At 39.1% G+C, this 23,837-nt stretch overlaps 1 protein-coding gene across 1 annotated transcript; it reads right to left on the bottom strand.

The window, feature by feature from the left end:
- Nucleotides 1–907: 907 nt before the first annotated feature.
- On the bottom strand, nucleotides 908–21,950 carry LOC145987149 (uncharacterized). The gene is made up of 3 exons (XM_083121649.1): nucleotides 21,842–21,950; nucleotides 20,971–21,099; nucleotides 908–6,344 (listed from the first exon to the last, which is right to left on the bottom strand). Exons 1-3 carry the CDS (start codon nucleotides 21,852–21,854, stop codon nucleotides 1,075–1,077), a joined length of 5,412 nt encoding a protein of 1,803 aa, XP_082977775.1. The 5' UTR covers nucleotides 21,855–21,950; the 3' UTR covers nucleotides 908–1,074.
- Between the last annotated feature and the right edge of the window lie 1,887 nt (nucleotides 21,951–23,837).

Genomic DNA, 23,837 nt, shown 5'->3' with positions numbered 1-23,837 from the left:
ACTATGCGTTGGAATTGTCTAAAGAAAAAGTTTTCACATGTTATGATAAACCACCCTAGTGTGTATACAAGCTAGACAATCCAGCTGAACATGTCAAATCTTGTACATATTGTTTCTGTTATTGCAAAATGGAATGAAGATATACAAAATTTTAATCTTTACTTTAAGATATGTTTTGGATTTAATTAACTATATACTTTATATTTAAAATACATCATCATTAACAAGTCAAGAAGATTATTGGTCATTTTTTTGTTGTCGTCCGTAAACAAATCTAACATATTTCTAGCACTTCAACTATGAACATGATAGCTGAGTTATATTTTATCTATAGTAAACTGTAACTGTAACTATAACTGAGTTACTTTGTAGAATGTGTAACTGTAGCAGAGTAATTGTGGGAGGAGTAAATATAGGTGAAGAGTAGATAGTGAGTTTCGCACCATCAGTATATACAGATAGAAACTCTTTTAAAATTATAGTTAAAAATATCATCTTATTTTGCGTCCACTTTCTACAACTTACATTGATCACGAAGATGAAGATGAAGGGTGAAATGTAAATAAATGTAAAGGATAAATACATTGATATGTTCAGACAAATGGGATTCGAACTAGCTAATTTTCACATTTATAGGCATTCTTGTTCTATATTGCAATATGTTGCCAGAGCATGGGCGTTTGTCCTTTCATGTAATGTCATCCTTCTCACTGTCACCATTAACGTAATATCCAGAAAATCATCAATTAAAGAATCGGAAACCACGTTCCAATATGAATACAATCAGTATTTTAAGAAAAAAATACAACATACTTTCAGTTTAAGGTTACGAATGGTAACAGCAAAATCTTCTGTTTATATTGATATTTTATTGTCAACAAATGTCTACAATTTTCTGTCTATTAGTAATATGCACGTACATTCCAAATGAAGCAACTACATACATGCGGGAACGAGCATCACATGTTTATAAACAGTAAAGATTTCCCTTGCAATAAGGAACACTGCCAAACAAAATTTCCTACTTGAGATATAAGAATAACGAATTTATGCATCTTCATATTAAAAAGATGATTAGCTCCTTCGAGCCAATTCCGGGCTGGTTGCAGCGTTACAACAAGGACACAGGATCCTTCTCAGCGTCGACCTCCTCTGCTGGCTTTCTTCTTTGTTCTTAACTTGTGACGCTGTTTCTTCGTCCCCAACGCATTTGTCCCTCATTAATTGTGCTGGTGTATTCACTTCTTTGGTGTCATTCTCTCTAGCGCGACTTTTTTCACATGAGCTTTTCTCCCTTAGCAGAGACTGCTTCACTCTGAAGGTCACCTTCCTGACCACTGGATCAGTCATTATGCGCAGAACTTGTTTGTTGCCATTATCATCTTGCAGTGGGTGTAAGCAAATCCTTTCTGAACACAGTTCACCGCATTCGCTTCTCGTATGAATGTTTGACAAAGAAAAACTCTTAAGTTTCAACGGTGTCTTATCAGTGCACCTATCAAGAGGTACTACCCCTGGAATGTCACATTCCAAAGCGATACTTTCATTTGAGCATCTGCTTTGTTCTGCAGTTCGCTTTCTATCAACACTTTCGCAAACTTTATCTCTATTATGTTGGACGATAGCAAATATTCTTTCCTCCTCTGCTTCTGATGCAGTTAATGATTCCATCATTGTTTCTGCGTGAGAGCTCTGACTTGTTCTTTCAGGTTGTGTGGGATCTTTGTCGCCATCATTTTCCCTCATCACGATGGAAGAGAGTTCTCTACTGTTCGAACCATGTCGCAAAACATTGCCTTTCGGGGAAAGGCTCTTTCCGACTGCACGTTCAGGTTCTTTTTTCGGTGTAATGGGAGAAGGTTCAGGGCCACATGTTCCTCGCTTTGACACCTTCACTTGCTTGGAAATAGATGTGTCCACTATAACATCAGCATCATCGTCAGCAGTACGAGCAGAATTTTCATAAGTATCCAGTTGGCCTTGATACTTGTTATTGCCATATTCTGCATGCATCTTCGATTCAAGTCCAATTTCGATTGATTTCAGAGATACGGGTGTTTCGACAGGTTTGAGTTGAAAGTCTGATATTTTCCCTGATGATTTCAATTCTGCCTGATCAGGACTTGCTTCATTTGAAACGATTCCGCCCTGTTCATACTTAGCTTCGTAGTCAAAGTTCATCATATTAGATGAAACATTTCGTAATCCAGTAAATATGTATTTACCATCTCTGTATATAAGTCCTTGGTTTTGTTCACAATTATCGCCATCCAATACTTCGTGTGCTGTCAATGAAGTTTCAAACGAATGAAGAGCCCCCACTTTCATTCGTTGTCCGTTTGCTTCCATTACAGTTATAATCTTTCTTTCATTTGAACGTTGACATTTTTTATTGTGAATTAACGCAGATGGTTGCGATGTCTCAGAGTCTTGCATTAAGGCGTTTTTGCATATTTCTCGGTTTGTCACGTAAACTTTCTTGCCAATGGATTTGTCCACAATAACATCAGCATCATCATCGGTAGTAGGAGTTGTATTTTTCTCAGTGTGCATTTTACGATGTGCACTGTCGACTGTAGACATCTTTGATTCTAGTCTAGTTACAGTTGAATCAGATTGTATGCTGTTAGATGAAACTTTTCGTAAACCGCTAAATATGTATTTACCATCTCTGTATATAAGTCCTTGGTTTTGTTCACAATTATCGCCATCCAATACTTGGTGTGCTGTCAATGAAGTTTCAAACGAATGAAGAGCCCCCACTTTCATTCGTTGTTCTTTTGCTTGCACTCCAGTTATAATCTTTCTTTCATTTGAACTTTGACGTTTTTTATTGTGAATTAACGCAGATGGTTGCGATGTCTCAGAGTCTTGTATTAAGGCGTTTTTGCATATTTCTCGGTGTGTCACGTAAACTTTCTTGCCAATGGATTTGTCCACAATAACATCAGCATCATCATCGGTAGTAGGAGTTGTATTTTTCTCAGTGTGCATTTTACGATGTGCACTGTCGACTGTAGACATCTTTGATTCTAGTCTAGTTACAGTTGAATCAGATTGTATGCTGTTAGATGAAACTTTTCGTAAACCGCTAAATATGTATTTACCATCTCTGTATATAAGTCCTTGGTTTTGTTCACAATTATCGCCATCCAATACTTGGTGTGCTGTCAATGAAGTTTCAAACGAATGAAGAGCCCCCACTTTCATTCGTTGTTCTTTTGCTTGCACTCCAGTTATAATCTTTCTTTCATTTGAACTTTGACGTTTTTTATTGTGAATTAACGCAGATGGTTGCGATGTCTCAGAGTCTTGTATTAAGGCGTTTTTGCATATTTCTCGGTGTGTCACGTAAACTTTCTTGCCAATGGATTTGTCCACAATAACATCAGCATCATCATCGGTAGTAGGAGTTGTATTTTTCTCAGTGTGCATTTTACGATGTGCACTGTCGACTGTAGACATCTTTGATTCTAGTCTAGTTACAGTTGAATCAGATTGTATGCTGTTAGATGAAACTTTTCGTAATCCGGTAAATATGTATTTACCATCTCTGTATATAAGTCCTTGGTTTTGTTCACAATTATCGCCATCCAATACTTGGTGTGCTGTCAATGAAGTTTCAAACGAATGAAGAGCCCCCACTTTCATTCGTTGTTCGTTTGCTTGCACTCCAGTTATAATCTTTCTTTCATTTGAACTTTGACGTTTTTTATTGTGAATTAACGCAGATGGTTGCGATGTCTCAGAGTCTTGTATTAAGGCGTTTTTGCATATTTCTCGGTTTGTCAAGTTAACTTTCTTGCCAATGGATTTGTCCACAATAACATCAGCATCATCATCGGTAGTAGGAGTTGTATTTTTCTCAGTGTGCATTTTACGATGTGCACTGTCGACTGTAGACATCTTTGATTCTAGTCTAGTTACAGTTGAATCAGATTGTATGCTGTTAGATGAAACTTTTCGTAAACCGCTAAATATGTATTTACCATCTCTGTATATAAGTCCTTGGTTTTGTTCACAATTATCGCCATCCAATACTTGGTGTGCTGTCAATGAAGTTTCAAACGAATGAAGAGCCCCCACTTTCATTCGTTGTTCTTTTGCTTGCACTCCAGTTATAATCTTTCTTTCATTTGAACTTTGACATTTTTTGTTGTGAATTAACGCAGATGGTTGCGAAGCCTCAGAGTCTTGTATTAAGGCGTTCTTGCATATTTCTCGGTTTTTCTCGTAAACTTTCTTACCAATGGATTTGTTCACAATAACATCAGCATCATCATCGGTAGGAGGAGTAGTGGAATTTTCCTCTGTGTGAATTTTGAACTGATATTTCGTTCCATCATCGAGTGCACGCATCTTTGATTCTAGTTTAGTGTCGGTTGACATTTTTGCCCCATTTATCGGTTCCTCGTTGTGACTGTAGTTTTGGAATCCAGTAAAGGTACTTTTACTTGCATCCTTATTTCGTAAAATTTCTTCATGTTGCTCATAACTGTCATTTTCCACATCCGGGTGTCCTCTTTTTTCTCCAATATTTTTCTCTTCATCAAGCCAGAGTTCTCGTTGTTCATTTCTCTGATCATTCGCCATCGAACTGCTGCTTAGCCCCTTTCGCAGTGATGCTGGCCTTGATACTATGGTTGACTTAGGAGAAGTGCAATACTTCTTAGAACGAGAAAATAAGAATGACTTTTTCTTTGTCGTATTTCCTGTACTAGACTTCGTACTAGAGAAAATAAGTTTCTCAAATTGTTCAATTTTCCGGGTGTTCTCTGCGACCACATGACTTATTTTTTGAGCAAATGTCACGAGATCACGTAGAGATGATTTGAAGTCATGTGAGGAGTCATCTTCGTTCTTGCTAAGTGTATCAACTGCGTGCAAGATATTGTTCAGTTTCAGTGAATTTGTAGCTTTTTCTTTATTTTCATTACATTTACTGCTATGTTTTATTTCACTCCATGATTCCAACATGCTTCTAAATCTACTTGGAAATGAAGGCGTACATTCTTTACCGGTGTTGTCAAGTCTTAGCTGTGTTGATGTGCTCGGTACTGGTTCAACAATATTATTCAAACTTTCCAAATTAGGATATTGATTCATAATACCCAAACTATAACTTTGGCTGATTTTTGTTTCGTTTTGCAGATTATCATCAGCAACCCTGCCTTCACACTGAGAAAAAGCGCTGGATTCTACGTTACTTGACGGCAACAATACGTCACCTAATTGTTCATTCGAGTCGGTTCGTAATTTACTTTCGTTCTTATACTCGTCACAAGAGGTTTGAGACCTGCTCCTGTATTTGTCGGTTTTTGTTAAATCTTCACGAGCGAAGCTTCTTTTCAAAGGGATTTCGTTACTATCTTGAAAGTTAACATCTAATTGCATCGGGTGAAATTCTTCCGGTTGAAGCCCTAATTCAGGTGCACTTGAAGTCCCTTTCAAACCTGAGATTCGGACACCGGGTACTGTTGAATTCTGTTTTCTTTCTTGCAAACAATGTCCACTAGAGATAATCAAAGGAATAGGACCTGGGTGTGGTTTTGCCTGTTCAGTCTTCTCAATTGCGTACTCGTGTTCTTCATACACCCGAGGGGATGACAGGAGGGAACTTGAATATTCACTCTCCTCCTGGAAGCTTTGCTCTTCGAATGGTATGGTCATGTGATGTTTCAACTCCTTAGAAATCTTTTTGGACAATGGACAACCTGATGGTCGCTTTGGGACGAATAGCGGGCTGCTTGATGCAGTGGTGCTATCGCTATCGGGCAATTGCTTCGGCCTGCTAATGGAAGGCAAAGAGGTGGCTAGACGTGGGTGAGCTCCTTGCTCTTCAGACTTTGTAATGGCGATCTCGCCTTCTTCGTGGGTTCTGGGAGTGGACTCGAGCGAGCTTGAATATTCACTCTCCTCCTGGTAACTCTGCTCTCCATATGGAAGAGTTATGTAATGTTGCTTCATCTCATCCGAAGCCCCATTCTTCAATGGATAAACTGTAATGTTGCGTTGTGGTCGCTTCGGGATGAAGAGTGGGCTGCTGGATCCGGAGCTGCTTCCGTCACCAGCAGCCAGGCGTGTCTGCCCTTGTGCACAAAGGGTTCCTAGCGGCGTTTCTGTTGTCAGCAACCTCTGCTGGCGCTTCGTGTTTCTTACATGAGAGACTCCAGGACAGCCTGGGTCAGAAGTGAAAATCATTCTTCCTTTAGTTGATGATACCAGCTGCGTACTGTAAACGCTGTCGGAGAACGTCTTGCGTTTATGACCTGTTTCTACTTGTTTTTTCTTTCTGGCAGAACTGTTGCCATCTAGAGGGAACTGGGGATGCGTCCATATCTTATCTGTTCGAAAACAAGCGTGACATAAAGGAATGTATTATTAACCTACCTTTGAAACCTGGAAACTGCGAATATTATTTGTTTTAATAATAAAATAATATGTCTTTGATACTGTACAAAATCGAACGAGTAGATCAGATCTGATCAACTCTCCGTATTTGCGAAAGAACATGTCGCATGCATACATGGACTACAGAAAGAGCAGCGATATTGCATAGAGATCAGATGGAAAAGAACCTTGATATGAACCTCACGGCTCATATCCATGTACCGTTAATTATTCTTGGTTATTTTATATTAGTTGGTTCTTATTACTTGATTGTTAATATTCCGTATTTGTAATCATTTAATATTTCATAATTTTTGATAAATAGAAAGATTATTACTAGACTTATATAATCCACTAATATTTTCTTTATTGTAACAATAAGTGTAAACGCAGCCTAATGTAATAATCTATATGTTAATTTTCTGACCGAATATTTAATATTGGATATGTAAATCTGTGTTCTTTCACGGTAGAAAAATGTTTATGATTTAGATTGACATAGATTTCGTTTAACAACAATGGGAAGATCGAATCTGTTCTTTTAAGTTTAATGTATTCAATAAGGTTCAAGTTGCAACGGGGAATGATTAGAGTTTAGTCCTTATTAACAGAGATGAATCGTTCCCCTTATACAATTTTATTTGGTTTTGCTGCAACGTGGAAATTAGTTCAACTTTGATATTGAGATTGTGAATATAGACATTGATGAGTATTTAGTTTTTGGAAATGTCGCAAGTCGCGCTGTGCAAATTACGTAATGCTTAACAAGTGAGCATCGATTGGAAAGGTATATAAGTAAATGCGGAGCTTAGTTTGCACGCAATCCATCAGCGTCGGCTCTACGATATAAACATCTAATGACACTTGGGAATAAATATACCTGTATTTCGCCAAGCACAATTTATACTTCGAAATTTATAATGTTATGGGACGACAGGTTAGGATAGGCCGAAATCCTTTGAGGTTAATGACGCCTGCCTATTGGACATGTATTTGTCACTGTTGACCCATATACTCTCATTCTTACGGATAAATGATAGAATTTCAGATCTCCGAACTTTATTTTGGCCTTCTTCAAAATTTATTCAACGTAGACATATTTGGGCAAGGAAGCAAAACTAGACATGCAATGCAATATGTCTCGTTTTTCAATGGAAATGTCATCATTGGCGTGTATCTTGATGCAAGCTCTGCCTATTAACGTTTCTCGATCCCAAGTACTCAGTGGAGCCCGTAGATTCTACTCTGCTTAAAATCCTGCCCGTATTAACATCGACACTCGTGACACATTTTGGTCGCAATACTGTAGGAAGGGGCATGTACGAAAGTTTTTGTCTGCTACTGAATGGTAGGCCGTAAGCTTCGTCTACGGTTGCAAAAACGACAGGGTTCTCTTCCCTGGTACGGCTTCCTCCTAGCGACGCACATACACAAGTGACTATTCCCTACACATATACATATTTGGTTTTCCCCCGTAGAGACATGCAGCAAATTAGAATTCTGGATTCATCGAATCGAATATTAACGAACAGGGGATTCTGTATTTCTTTTAAATTTAAGGGTATTCATGGACTGTAAATTGTAACTTGAGTGTAATGTAAGCTTTCGTATGTATTGGAAATAAACCATCTCCTGGATAAAAATGAATGAAAAGAAAGGTCAAAGTAACCTCCCAGAAGATGCAGTTGCCAATCTTAAAATTTGAGAATAGTCGTTCATTTATTTCATGATTCACCAACAACACCCTTAAGTTCTCAATGCTTTATTCACCAAGCCCGTACCTGAGAGGGGTCAGAGTATCCCATTTAGCCGTCTGAGTTTTAGCCGAGGTGAAATCAGAACATAAGGTATTTGGAAGATTGAGGCAGGCTACGATTACCATAATTTGCAGCTCTCTGTGTGTGTGTTACTGAATGGCTATCTATAGTGGAGAGTGAAATAACACACAGTTATAGTTATATGAACATACATATATATATTACGCAGATGAATTGCGTCTTACATAAAGCTAAGGTCAACCCTCATGCGTGAATAAGCGCGCGTAACGGCCATAGTAAGTCTCGCAGGTAGGTAAGACGAGCAGAGCCGCGCTCGCTGTGAAAGAGGTTGAGTTGACAGTAGCGTCGAGACGTTCGTCGCGTCCAGTTAAGCAGCTGCCGTGCGACCGATCAGTGGTTGTGCGTTTTTCTTCGCCTGTGCCTCATTTGTCTACAGTATACTTTGGGTATACAACTTTACGTCCGACTAGGGAAGTCACGTCGTCCTTGGCAATTGGCACTGCCATTGCGTTCGTGACATTTTACGATCATTGCGATCGCGCGATCGTCCGTTAGTCGAACGTGACAATTGGCACCCTAAACGTGGGGCTCGATTGAGAAAAAGATTGGTGAAAGCTAGATTGAGACGGAAGGAAGATAAACATTTTAATTGAATCCAGAGATGCAGTCCTTTAAGATAAAACACTCAACGTCCTTTGGATGTTCATCAGTTGTGTCAGAGGCGCAATTATATAACAAGGATCCACTAAAGCTAATGTATTACGTCCGACCGGAAGTAAATCCAGAAGAAGGGAAGAAAAGGATGGAGTATCAGCGTAAGCTACATGAAATAAATTCAAGAAAATACGTCGAGTGGCAGAGAGAATTCGAAAAGACAGAACAAGATATGTACAGAGAAATACAAACAGAGAAACTAATTTCAGAAGTTGTGTCCGAGCAGATCCAACCTTTGGAGGATTCGCTGCGTGAACACGTGACAAAGGAAATTGCCGACTTGAAGAAATACCTGAAAGAAGAGATGTCTTTGCAGTTTTCCCTGTTAAGGAAATCGTTAACCGCAGAACTCTCTGGGACAAAGGTAAAAGAAGTTGAGGAAATTGCTGGCACTAAAGACTTCAAGAATCCTATAGGAATTCAAGATGGTGGTCGAGATCCGTTGCTCTCTACGATGATGCAAGGCGCCGTGCATGTGCAGAGAGATGTAATGGATGTGGCGGTACAAACTGAAGAAGAAATCGAGGTGTGTAACCTTTGCGGTTGTCGCAAAGAATCCCGAATGGACTTAATTATAAAGACTATGAAAATGCAAGTGCCTGTAGAAGAAAAACCGGAATGTTCCCGAAGAATAAGTGAAGATGATGGTTTAAGTGAGATTAGTCTGGACGATGAAATGTTGGTGGATCTGACCATATCGCCAAGACTTTATGACGAACTTAGTGCTTTTGGTGAAGAGTCAGTTTGGAGTGAAATGGAAGAAATCAGTGAGGTAAACTCGAAAGGAAATTTTCCTTTAGTGTGTGAAATCGATCAAGGTTCTAATCAGAATCTTAAGGAGAAGATTTCCGAGCAAATTGCTGGAAAGCAACTGAAGTTTGAAGAACTTGTTAGCCGTATGGTTGCAGAACTTAAGTATGTGGGCAGCCGTAGCAAATTAAAGAAAAGGCTGATGAAACATGTTTGTGTTAATAAGGGCATTGTTTGCATGAAAGTTCCTTGAAATTTAAAGGAGATATTATGAGTAACACTCCAGGTGTTTGGTGTATATAATATGTTTGTAATACCCATAGATATTTAATGGTTTTAGTGGATGTCTGTACCTGTAAATATTCCTTTGTATTAATATTGCGTATTATTTAGTATTTTTGTGAAAAAAGGGTAATTCGTATAGTGCATATTCTCTGTAAATCGTTCTTCTCCTTCATTTATATATGTATATATGTATTTCGTCCAAGAAACGATTTTCAAAGTGGGGGCCATATGATATGAACCTCACGGCTCATATCCATGTACCGTTAATTATTCTTGGTTATTTTATATTAGTTGGTTCTTATTACTTGATTGTTAATATTCCGTATTTGTAATCATTTAATATTTCATAATTTTTGATAAATAGAAAGATTATTACTAGACTTATATAATCCACTAATATTTTCTTTATTGTAACAATAAGTGTAAACGCAGCCTAATGTAATAATCTATATGTTAATTTTCTGACCGAATATTTAATATTGGATATGTAAATCTGTGTTCTTTCACGGTAGAAAAATGTTTATGATTTAGATTGACATAGATTTCGTTTAACAACAATGGGAAGATCGAATCTGTTCTTTTAAGTTTAATGTATTCAATAAGGTTCAAGTTGCAACGGGGAATGATTAGAGTTTAGTCCTTATTAACAGAGATGAATCGTTCCCCTTATACAATTTTATTTGGTTTTGCTGCAACGTGGAAATTAGTTCAACTTTGATATTGAGATTGTGAATATAGACATTGATGAGTATTTAGTTTTTGGAAATGTCGCAAGTCGCGCTGTGCAAATTACGTAATGCTTAACAAGTGAGCATCGATTGGAAAGGTATATAAGTAAATGCGGAGCTTAGTTTGCACGCAATCCATCAGCGTCGGCTCTACGATATAAACATCTAATGACACTTGGGAATAAATATACCTGTATTTCGCCAAGCACAATTTATACTTCGAAATTTATAATGTTATGGGACGACAGGTTAGGATAGGCCGAAATCCTTTGAGGTTAATGACGCCTGCCTATTGGACATGTATTTGTCACTGTTGACCCATATACTCTCATTCTTACGGATAAATGATAGAATTTCAGATCTCCGAACTTTATTTTGGCCTTCTTCAAAATTTATTCAACGTAGACATATTTGGGCAAGGAAGCAAAACTAGACATGCAATGCAATATGTCTCGTTTTTCAATGGAAATGTCATCATTGGCGTGTATCTTGATGCAAGCTCTGCCTATTAACGTTTCTCGATCCCAAGTACTCAGTGGAGCCCGTAGATTCTACTCTGCTTAAAATCCTGCCCGTATTAACATCGACACTCGTGACACATTTTGGTCGCAATACTGTAGGAAGGGGCATGTACGAAAGTTTTTGTCTGCTACTGAATGGTAGGCCGTAAGCTTCGTCTACGGTTGCAAAAACGACAGGGTTCTCTTCCCTGGTACGGCTTCCTCCTAGCGACGCACATACACAAGTGACTATTCCCTACACATATACATATTTGGTTTTCCCCCGTAGAGACATGCAGCAAATTAGAATTCTGGATTCATCGAATCGAATATTAACGAACAGGGGATTCTGTATTTCTTTTAAATTTAAGGGTATTCATGGACTGTAAATTGTAACTTGAGTGTAATGTAAGCTTTCGTATGTATTGGAAATAAACCATCTCCTGGATAAAAATGAATGAAAAGAAAGGTCAAAGTAACCTCCCAGAAGATGCAGTTGCCAATCTTAAAATTTGAGAATAGTCGTTCATTTATTTCATGATTCACCAACAACACCCTTAAGTTCTCAATGCTTTATTCACCAAGCCCGTACCTGAGAGGGGTCAGAGTATCCCATTTAGCCGTCTGAGTTTTAGCCGAGGTGAAATCAGAACATAAGGTATTTGGAAGATTGAGGCAGGCTACGATTACCATAATTTGCAGCTCTCTGTGTGTGTGTTACTGAATGGCTATCTATAGTGGAGAGTGAAATAACACACAGTTATAGTTATATGAACATACATATATATATTACGCAGATGAATTGCGTCTTACATAAAGCTAAGGTCAACCCTCATGCGTGAATAAGCGCGCGTAACGGCCATAGTAAGTCTCGCAGGTAGGTAAGACGAGCAGAGCCGCGCTCGCTGTGAAAGAGGTTGAGTTGACAGTAGCGTCGAGACGTTCGTCGCGTCCAGTTAAGCAGCTGCCGTGCGACCGATCAGTGGTTGTGCGTTTTTCTTCGCCTGTGCCTCATTTGTCTACAGTATACTTTGGGTATACAACTTTACGTCCGACTAGGGAAGTCACGTCGTCCTTGGCAATTGGCACTGCCATTGCGTTCGTGACATTTTACGATCATTGCGATCGCGCGATCGTCCGTTAGTCGAACGTGACAACCTTTGGCCAAAAGTCTCCGCGCACCTTCCTCTCCATCAGTTCATCTCAGGCAATAAGGAAGCATGCTCTAATCTACCCCTTCCCTCCATGCGGTAGTACAATGCTCAGGAGTGGCGAGTCTGCGCAGGCTCTCTTGCCTGTGATTCTACTATAGCATTATAAGAGGTATGGAAAGGGGGGGGGGGGGCTGGTGAAAGAGGCACGAAGCTTCGTTGGTCGCTTTCGTTCAGCGTTGTCATATGAAAGAAAAATTACCTTGTCACATGGAAATTAAGTTAAAAGTGAACAGGAAAAAATAAAATATCAAATTTACTGGAAATTTTGAAGATATTCGACCCATATGTTATGTCCAAGTTCTTTGAATTGTGAAATATTTTTATTTTGTTTTCACTGGGCAATTTTTTCACCCTAAATACAATACAATACAATCAATTTTTGACACTTTTCAGGGAAAAAATCAGTACATTTCCATTATCTTACCCATAAAATTTTCGTAATAACACAGCTAATGTTAACCTAATGTTATCTATTGTAATAGAATGTTCGTATGTTGTATATTTTTCGTAAACAATTTCATTTTCTTGGTATATTTTCTTTTACATTAATTCAATTAATCACAATGTTCATTAAATTTATGATTTATATGAGGCCATGGGAAGTATAATAATAATAATAATAATAATAATAATAATAATAATAACAAAAACAAAAACAACAACAATAATAATAACAACAACACATAAAGTTTTAATTGATTTTAATTTTTCTGAAATGAAGAGCAAATTAGTGTGAAAAAATATTATTTATTTTTTGCACGTGTAGGGAAGGGTTCACTAGTTGTGCCACCGCTGTAGGAAACTTTTCGGTATCGCTCTCCTCCTCTCGTGTTTGGTGCAGTGTGCTTGCTGCGTACTGCCCGTGGAGTGCAGCGTGTAGGGGTGGAGCTCGTACTGCAGGGAGCGCTTGCTGGCCTCCACAAGTGCACGCGAGAAGCTTAAGTCTGGAGTTTACCTACAGGGTGTCCGGGAAGTACCCATACCCATATGCATCCTGGTCCGACCGTGTTGACAATTGGCCGATACGGTTGGTTGAGAATGATTTAGATTTCGCTGTTGGTATCCCTGCTCTGAATATTATATGTGAAACGCTAACTCAAATTTGCATGTGTGAGCGGACCCAGTTACAGGGGTAATATATAATATCTTGGGGTACGGGGACATGTTGGACACCCTGTATTTTACAGCTGTGTTTCACGTTATCTTCATAAGAATGGCAGAATTTTGCACTAAATCACAAGGCTATCGGATGGTTATTAAACGATAAACTCTTTCATCAATATGTTTTTATGGGCTGAGACCTTAGAGTATGGAGGAGAGGGCCTAAGCGTGTGTTCGGGGCGAGGGGAATGAAACCGTGAGAGCGGAGGGGGTGAGGTAAAACCTCCATCTTGGGTTGCACACTAGTTACAGCTGATACAATGGTGGAAGTAGGAATCCGAGCGTGGAATGCTCGTTTATAGTGCATTATTTCTGTATATTTCAGTTACATTGCGAGTGGACAATAAATAAGAAGCTGTGCCTCTGTTCTTGGCCTCCCCGATGGAGCAGTGGTAGCGTCGTCTCCTTATAATCAAGGGGTCCCGAGTTCGATACCTGATGGAGGCACATAGTGCTTCGGACACCACTTTAAACTGTAGGATCAGTCCCGATTAGCCTTACTGTGCATAAACCGGACTTAAAACACCAACTCAATCAATCAAAAACTTGTGTGCGCAGATTTCGGATGCAAGAACGGAAGTGTAAAAAAAAAAGTGAAGAGTACCAAGAAGATTACTTTCCACATGTAAACATGCTTACAACATATTTACATTTATTATTCAAGCATTTCTGTTATGCTTTTATTAATGTTGTGTACAAAATTTAATATTGTGACATCGGGATTGCAAAAATCCTTTCCATGTGATCTAAAGATAACTATTGGGAATATTTATACTTGTACAAAATAAACTACTTTGCGATCTTTGTGAGAAGTAAATTCATTGAACGAACAGGGAGACTTCGGGCGTGCGACAAGAGATAAATTTGTAATGGTTGGTTTCCAAGAGACATGTATGAGACCTTCCAAACTGAAGCGACACGCCAAGCTGCACGTGTCGCTCCGACTGAGCATTTTTCTCAATACCTTCCATCGAGTCGCCTTGGTCTGTTGGTGGCGCATGCACGGTGAATGTTTAGCATCAGACTGAAGGGGCCCGTGTCGCTTGTCACTTGTTGCCTCCCGTAATAGAGTTTTCAGATCGAGGCGACAGGCGAGAAATGTCGCTTGGGAACGAGTCAGCAAACGTTTAACACCTGCCTTAGCGGCACGTCATGCTGCACAAACTGCGTTGGTGAAATCCTCAAAGCGGCACATATCGCTTGTTGCTTCGGTGTGAAATATCTCTATTCAGACCGAAGCCACAAGCAATACGTTCCACTTCGAAGCCAACCATCAGGAATCAACGCAACCTTTCGAACCGAAGCGACACGGAATGCTGTATGTGTTACTCAGATCCGTTTTATCAATTTCGTATATCGTGTCGCATCGGTCTGTTCATAGCGCATGGAAGGTGAATGCTTGCTTTTAGGGAGATTTCACACCGAAGCGACACGCGACGTGTGTAGCTTGTCGTACCGCTTAGGCTTAAAAAAATGTAGTCATTTCTGAGAATCGTTTGCCAGGAGACACGTGTCGTTTATAGCTTGTCGCGTGTCGCGTGTCGCTATGATCTGAAAGCTCCTTTAGACTGAAGGGGCTTCTGTCTTTTGTCGCTTGTCGCTTATCACCTGATGCTCTGGTCTGAAATCGTTCTAAGATCTCGACTTTGGCTTACTTATTGAGGTGGTGTAAATTGTGTTGTTAAATCGGGTTTAATCTCTGTACATAGCTCAGGTGTTGGAAACGGTAATGTTGGATTGGCTGAACTCCCAGGCGGCGAACTTCTATGCAGAGTTTATTCAACGGTACCAAAATTCCTTGGAAAATTATGGTGAATATGTTGAGAAATTAACTAGATCCATACGTGTTTGTAACCAATAATACACTGTTGCTACACTTCTTTTCTTCTTTGATATAATCAATCGGCCCTTATTTTTGAAATGCGCCTCGTACATAGCAGGCCATGACAAACATTTATAAAATTTCTTATTAATCTTATCCTCAAAATACCTACTGAATTGCATTAACTTATTTCATGTGAGAGTGCATTTCAGTCTCTAACCATTGGTGCAGTAAAAGAATTAAAAATTCTGTTTCTGATTTTTTATTGTTAAAAGATTAGAACTTTGGGATCTGGTGTATATATATCTGGGTTTTCTTATGAAAGAAATCTTTCAGTGAGATACAAAGGATTTCCTGTATGAAGTAACTTACACAGTGAAACTAGTTTTCTATCATCTTGCCATTTTTCATCGCCATCTCCGACGTTGGTCAATTGTAGCAGAAGAGCAAAACATAATAAAATAAATAAAAAATAGCCCAGGTTATTGACACTTGGGAAATTGATTGCTAAGTACGCAGAAGGGCGTCGAAATAATGCTATTTATTTCAGTAATACCATCTCCTACACCTTAGACAAAGGAAATATATTACTAGGCCTCCTCTGAGGATAAATTCATACTTCACTCATGGGCCTTGTTTTATTGTGTCTAATAAATCAAACCCAAGTGTTTCCCGATCTGGCAAGTTTCAGGAGGAGGAGATCTTGTATCTTATTTGAAATGAAAACACCTTCCACACTTTAGACCATGAACTATGCCCCTAGGCTCCCTTTGAAGATACAATGACATTGCAAAAATTCCCTCTTTTTAACCCTTCCAGTGTGGGAAACATAATTCAAGTTGTTTGTCACTTATAAACTTAGATACTTTTTACATCCCGGGACACTATGTCAAAAAGTGGGAATAAGACAGCTTCCACTGTCTTGCACGTACAGTCAGAGAAAGAATTACCTGGGCAACGGGACCTAGAATTTCGTAAGGTCTTAAAGCCTGTTGTTTATGCAACCGAAATAACAAAATATTCGCTTAAGTTTGTCTGGTGGATCTGCGTTCTCGGGAAGGATTGAGCATTGATAGCACATAACTCATGCCCCAGCCACAACAAACAGCTCGGTGCTACCAGGCCTCCAGAAGAAAATTTCTGGAACTGGTTTCTTGACAAGAGCTACTCGTAAGGAAATATTCTTTCGAGTGGTATTAGAGTCATTGTCAAGAAGGTTCACTGAAATGATGGTTCTCATCACAGACCACATGCCACACGCTAATTGTTTAAGTCTAGTTTATGCACTGGACCTACAGATTAAAGTGGGATCCGAACCAAATGTTCCTCTATCTGGTATTGAATTCGGAAGCCTTTGATTACATGGCGAAGACGTTACCACTACGCCATCGGAGAGGCAATGGAACGCCTTGAGAAAGAGACGAGTGCAACCATATTTGGCGTAAATTTTAAAAATAAGACAATACTTTGTGGTCACAGTTTCGAACCGTGAGAGAGGTATAGATTTTTTTTGTCCCATCGACCATTTCACGAGTTTATAATTCTTCCTCACCGACACGATTTACACGAGTGGTAGAAGAAAAGCGAAGTGAAATAGCTAACTGAAACAGAAATAAAAGGAAAAAGCGAAACAAATTTTATCCATAATATTCTGCAGTCACTTCAGTCGTATTCACGGAATGCGTGGTCTGTAACTTGTCTTTTTCTTTTCTTTTGTGATCTCGATTCTCTCTGTCAAGATCGGTCTAAAACTAATTAATGGGACGTTAATTAAATAATCCAAACGAAACAATGCCAATCAACTGCACAAAACAACATTCCAATTGTTTTCGAATCGGAAAACAATTGACATGCTGTAAAATGAAGCAAGATGCAGTGATTAATAGGGAATTTGGTACGATATAGAATTAAATCGGTGAATATGTTCGATTTAATTGGATGTTTGTTATTTAGTGTCGCTATTCTTTCACTTTTGGCAAATAGCGACGATGAAGATGAGTAATGAGTGATGATATGATGACATTGATTAAGGGACACTCACCAAGAACACCCATGACCAAGCCGAGATTCGAACCAGGGACCCATACTGTCGTAGCGCGCTGTGCTAACCACTCCGCTACGGAGGTCGGTTAGGAGTGGACATTTTACCATATTTTGTGTGCGCAATTAGGATCAATCAATGGAATGACTAGGCATATTATATTATTAATATATTCATATAATATCACGTCATATTATTCAACACGAAGTAACATCAGAGACATTCAACCTTGCATTTTTGCCTTTCAACTAATTCTTTGACTTCAGGTTAATCACGTCAATAAGATAAATTATGAAACAAATGATAATGAATGTGGGATATTGACAGTTATTACGAATTACCTGACACAAACATCATTAAACAGACTCGGTGGGCGAGCTCATTAAGTGGTCGACATTTCGATCTCGTCACCAAAGTTCCCGGATTTGAGTACCGTCCTTGTCACGGGAGTTTGAGTATTTCGTCATTAATTTCATGTAATGGTCACTCGTCCACGACTGGGAAGAAAAGTGATGTTACGTAACAAATATAATAAAAATAAACATGATCGAAGAGTACTTTCATCTCGCACGAAATCTTCTACAAAACCGGGATATATGACATATATGTATCTTCACATACGTTTTCGATTTCTATATTTAACTAGTCGAGACAGAACGGGAGAGCAATTTTCAATTCGAGAAACCGAGAGACGGAGACACTGTCAAGTCTTGTTTCTTTCTTGACATCTCCCTAATTGAGTTGTTGTTCTGTTTGTTATTGGCTTTGTATTGGCAATTATTGTCATTATTTTTCCCCTGTAGGTAAACCATTATGACGATTTATGATGAAATAGAGCAGATAAAAGGGCAAGAACAAGAGAGTCATGCCTGCCCGGGACTTCAACCCAGAACCTTACGTAACGAAATTCTGGAGAAGGCTTTCTCTTTCCTCTAATTCTGCTATTTTATCATACACGTATAATTAAAATGGATCTGAGAAAATATGTTGCGATCCATAATTGTGTTGCTTAGATGCAACAGATGTGAATTCCAACATGGAATACATTATTATTTTTTGTTTCGTATGTGGTTGAAAATGAAATTTTCTTACACTGTGACAATTTATGATTTTATTTTTTGTTTTGTGCACAGATAAGCTAAAAGGGACTGGACCTTCAGTTCTAAATGGGATACTAACCACTACGTGCCTCCACCGTGTATCGAACCCGGGATCCCTTGATTATAAGGTGACGACGTTATCACTACGCCATCGAGGAGGTCCCGTTACAAAATGTTATTCACTCGATCTCTACATTAATTTATTTCAACATTTACATTTTCGTTTTCTTCTTTCTTTTTGTTAACTACTCTTATACGACTCATTTTGCGTCTTCGAATTTCTTCTTGTTTCAGGAAAAAGAAATAATACATGCAGACACCCCCCCCCCCAAGCAAATAGATAGAAAGCTCACTCTCGAGAACTAATTTATAAATAACGTAACCATTAGGAAACTATTCGAACATTTACTGATATAACTGCAGATGAAACAATACTTACAGACGCTAACGAAATATCTATTCTTGTATAAGCTCACAGCCAACAGGTATCTGGTGAGTCATTCACTCTTGCTAACTACGAGCGAAGGTCACTGAACCAAAGGGTGGAGAACAGGCGTCTGCTCTACGAAACTAGGGTTACCAGACGAGGCCCGTGTTCCTGTTATCAATGACGTACGAAATAAGGAGGAACACAGCTATCATATCAAACTAGACGTATGTTTTGGTCCCGCCATTGCATGTAGAACACTTTTTCGTCGTGGCCTTGAAGGCCTACGTAAAGGCTTCTCTGCAAAAAGCATAGCTTACCACTGAGGGGAAGAAAAGTGTGTGTGTATCGAGGTCCTTTAACTTTCGTATTCTTCTTCATTTCAGAACGCGTGCTGTATCGTCGACTTAATCCAATCTATCCGTTGTAGGTTTTAGGTTCTGTTTCTGTTCGGTAATTTCACATTATCTTTCTGCTTATGTTATTCGCGACGAAGGTTCTGGATTCGATAATCTGGACAATAACGGGATTGTGTTGGTTGGTTGATTTGGTGTCTTAAGAGCACTTTATGCAAAGTAAGACTAATCGGGAATGCACCTACAGTTTAAAGTGGGATCCGAACCACTATGTGTCTACACATTACTTTGCTACTAGATATTTGCATGCTAAGATGTAGGAAGTGCTACCTACATTTTCAGTGTGTGGAATTGAGAGTTATTTCGGATACGAAGAATCGGAGAATGGAGTAGTGGGAAAGAATCACCTCACATGTTTGAATTACACCTCCCCCCCCCCCCCACAAACACACACAAACACACAGGATATCGGCCGTGGTTTTTATAACGAAATATAACATGATAAATTGTGTCAAGAAAAACTGGAGCCTATTTACATCCCTACGGAACTTGGAAGAAAGTCCACGTAGAGATTAGAAAGTTCTGTTCCGACCAAACCTGACGTATAGTAAATGAAAATGCAACGTGCTACCTTGTGCTTTGCACCAAGTCATGAAGGCGTGTAGGAGGTGTGGAGTTAGGGTCCCACACTTGTTACTTCCGAAGATGGGGATAATGTGATCAGCAGCACGCCCCCTGGCCGCCTTTAACCCCCCCTCCTTGAGTTTCCTACAGGTACCCACTTTATACGACGCTGAGTGGGCGCCAGAGCCACTTGAACAGGTGGACAAAATTCCAATTCTCCCCAGTCAGGGATCGAACTCAAATCTCTCGCATGGTAATCAAACACCCTAACGACCGAGCTACCACGGCACATATAGTATATTAGCCTTTGTAATTAAGGCAATAATTATTTTAGCTTTTCGTCCAACGCTTTTAGGCGAATCATTTTCGGACATGTAACGTGTAGCTCTTGTCGGTTTCTGCGACTTGGCTTGAGAACAGGCGATTTTCTGACGAACAACATTCCACCTGACAAGTCACGTGACTTTCCTACATTTCCTGTGTCTGTTGGCTATTGCATGAAAGACGAGTTGCTCTTGAGACAGGCAGAATTACCCGATCACCTAAAGGTGCAATGTGTGTTGCCTACCTTTCCAGCATTATTTACTGCCTTTAAAGTCTTATGGGGGAGAACTTTTTCCCACGACTGTACACCTCCACCTCCCAAAATTTTCTAGAAAGCTCTAAACGCACGGCCATGAAAGTAGGCGGCTGGGAAGAATTACGCTGTTGCCACATATGGGAAAAGCAAAGCGGGAGCGGGACAAAAGTCGCTGGTTCCCGCGCACTGTGTGGCAACGTTAACCGTGCTGCGTTGCCTAGTTCGAGCGTCAGACCGACCTCTCTCCGGGGCACTTTTATGTCATCCTTAACCTTTCGAGCAAGCACTGGCAGTTTGTATCACATGGATTATATAGATCAATCAACTCTACAATCAGATCTTTCATTCCCTTGAACCTCCTAATACATGGGGTTGTACTCCGACCTGGCAGCAGCGCGAACTTCTTCCACCCGCCTAATTTCATGGCCGCGCGTTTAATTTGTGGCAATTTTGGCTGTACAAATACATGCTTTTGTTATTCAATAAAAGAGATCGCTTACCTTGCTCTGCAGCGCATGAGTGTGATGACGAAGTGGTGGTCGCGTGAGTGGCGGCTGCAGCGAGTTGAAGTTTTCTGCGCCTGTTGCGCTCCTTGGACGCCTCAAAGGACGGATTAGCTTTATTCGCATCTACAACAGAGGGAGAGACTTCATGTAATTCGAATTGTGAAATTGTAGCAATATTGAAATAAAATTGTTTTCTTTTATATGCAGGCTGCAAGTTACAGAAATTAACTATCATGTCCAACAAAATAACGAGAAATGGTTTTAAACTGACACTTGACAATCATATTAATTACCGTAATTAGGGGTGTGCGAAACGGAATTTTTTTGTCGGATCTATGTTGGGATGAGAAATGTTCAATAATTCCTACGTTCGGAACTGGAAGAAATTGCCATTTTCCAAAGAGATCTGGACATTTTCCGAAATTTTGTCATTTTTTTTCAATGCCTTCCGGATCAGAGGTACCATGAAATAGAGTAAGTTAAATGGTCTTTGTTTGATGTTTGTGCATCGTGATAAAATAACATTTTACTGTAACAAGTGCCATTTGCACTGAAGATAAAATCCACGTAATTATTGCTGTGGATTACTAAAATATTTACGCCAAGCAGATGGGCGAGTTCTTTGAAGGAGGAACCGTATTATATTCTCGGCCGGAGCTTAGGAATTTCTAGTTAAGAGTTCTGTAATGTCTCTTGAAACAATAATTGAATTGGTCCGACGCCTGCAGAATGTTGAATTTTTTATCTTATCAACATGGCGGATCGTGCTTTTAGAGCCCCGATGGAGGAGTCATTTTCCTATGGTCTATTTGTTAAAATTATTGTAAGAAAATAGTAAAAAATGTTCATTATCTTTGCCACTTACCTTTAGAATCCATTTTATGGGATTTCTCGTCGCTTCTCCGTATATTCTTCTGTTTTTAAACTTTTTTCTTGCTTACGTTGAAAATTACGCGTTATATTCTGTGTTTAAAGACCATTGGTCTGATTTTTGTCGTTTTCCACGGAAACAGTTACTTTGAGAATGATTGTTACATATCATAATACCATTCTTGTAACACGCTACAGATTACTGATAGCACTCGACTGGATCCAGCTTCGGCTGTAGCCAGGGACGGCGCTACAGGGGAGCTAGGCGGAGATGATGCCCCCCCCCCCAAAAAAACATACCTAAGCCCCGCTTGTAGGCCCCCAGACTATTATAGTAAGGTACATGCATGCCGACAGAAAAAAAATTAAAAAACTAGAAGTTTTCTTACATACTCGTAATATTTTCCACTATAAAATCTCCATTTGGGCAAGGCCATTACATGTTCAAGTACATTTCCTGCTTGGGTAAGATTGCAAGACTACTATATTACGGTGTGTTCTAAAATCGTAAGGGGTAAGGTGTAGGGACACTCGTACATCTGACTAGATCAACAAAGGCCGCTGGTCATTTTATACTAAGTACGTATTGGTCAAACATGAGTCGCCAAACTTTCTGCTTGACATGACACTGCTGCATTCCTGGAAGGTGGATGTATTCAGTGCGTGTGAGATTGTCCATTGGTTGCTGGAGGTACAAACTGTGACGAGGAATATGTGCACATACAACTAATAGACTAAATGTGTATACTTATTAACCCCTATAAATCGAATCACTATTTTTAGGAATAGGTATTACAGGTGTGAAAAATGAAGTTTTATAAGTAGGAGGACGTTCAATATCTAAAGAACAGTCAAGTTTAGTTTCTGTTTGTCAGTTCCTCATTTGAGTACCGGCAATGTCATGAGTAGACCTCAGATTTTTAGGTTCTAAAACGTGTGCTCTTAGGTTCCTAAAATAGGTTCTAAAATTCTAAAATAGGTTCTAAAACTCCTAAAATAGGCTCTAAAGATCCTAAAATAGGTTTTAAAAATCTTAAATCAGGCTAAAAAAAATCCTGAAGTAGGTTGCCAAAAAACTAAAATTGGTACAATATTCCTGAAAAAGACTGATTAGATACAATCGTTAAAAACAAAATTTCAAAAGAACCGTAATATCCAAACGTTAATTTACTAAACAAATTTTCATTTAATTATATAATTTTCAAAATTATCTACAAATAATTATAATACTACACTTGTGCTGTTAGCAAAAGTTACATGTTGATATGAAAAATGAATCACGTATGTATAATTTGCTGCACAATATCAGGGAGGCTATTCAATTGGGAATTCCTTGAATTCCAGGAAATATGCGTGAATTATTGGCTCTGGAAATTACTCATGAATTTTGGTAGAACATGAGAGAAGGTACATTTTTTTTTGTCCGTAGACGTGAAAAATTGCAACTTGTATTAATCCAAATCCCATAAAATTTTATACATGTTTATAAATGCCCTTAGACAAGTTTCTCTCATTTGATTTTTTTAGGAAGAAAAACAAAGCTATATGGTAAATATAATATTCTCAATCCTTTATTTTTTTGTGTGTGGGGGGAGGGGGGAGGGTGAGAGTCGGTAATATGTAATGTTGGATCTGCTTGTATCCTTGAATATTTGGAAAGTTCGCCTTGAAAACCAGGAATTATACTTGAATTTTATCATGGTTCTAGTGACCACCATGAATCTTTTTGAATGTTATCCACACTCAAACTCCGCCTTTTGTCTGTGAGGATCATTTCATGTGCTGAAAATTATCTTTCAACAGAAACATAGTAAGTGGTGCAAATTTGAATGCTGAAACGTTACTTCGCAAGGCGTGAATGCCAAAAAGAACCAAACTGACGTGAAAGTGAGCAAGGTCACTCAGATCAGAAGTTTGCACTTTGGACTGTGCTGGCAGTAAAAGATGGTTGGGTGCCAAAACTGAGAGAGGGGGGGTGGGGAGGGATAGTT

This window comes from Lepisma saccharinum, chromosome 4 (assembly GCF_977018435.1).
Source record: "Lepisma saccharinum chromosome 4, izLepSacc3.1, whole genome shotgun sequence".
Lineage (NCBI taxonomy): Eukaryota > Metazoa > Arthropoda > Insecta > Zygentoma > Lepismatidae > Lepisma > Lepisma saccharinum.
Note: the sequence above shows the minus strand (reverse complement) of the source record. Positions and strands in the feature narration are given on the sequence as shown.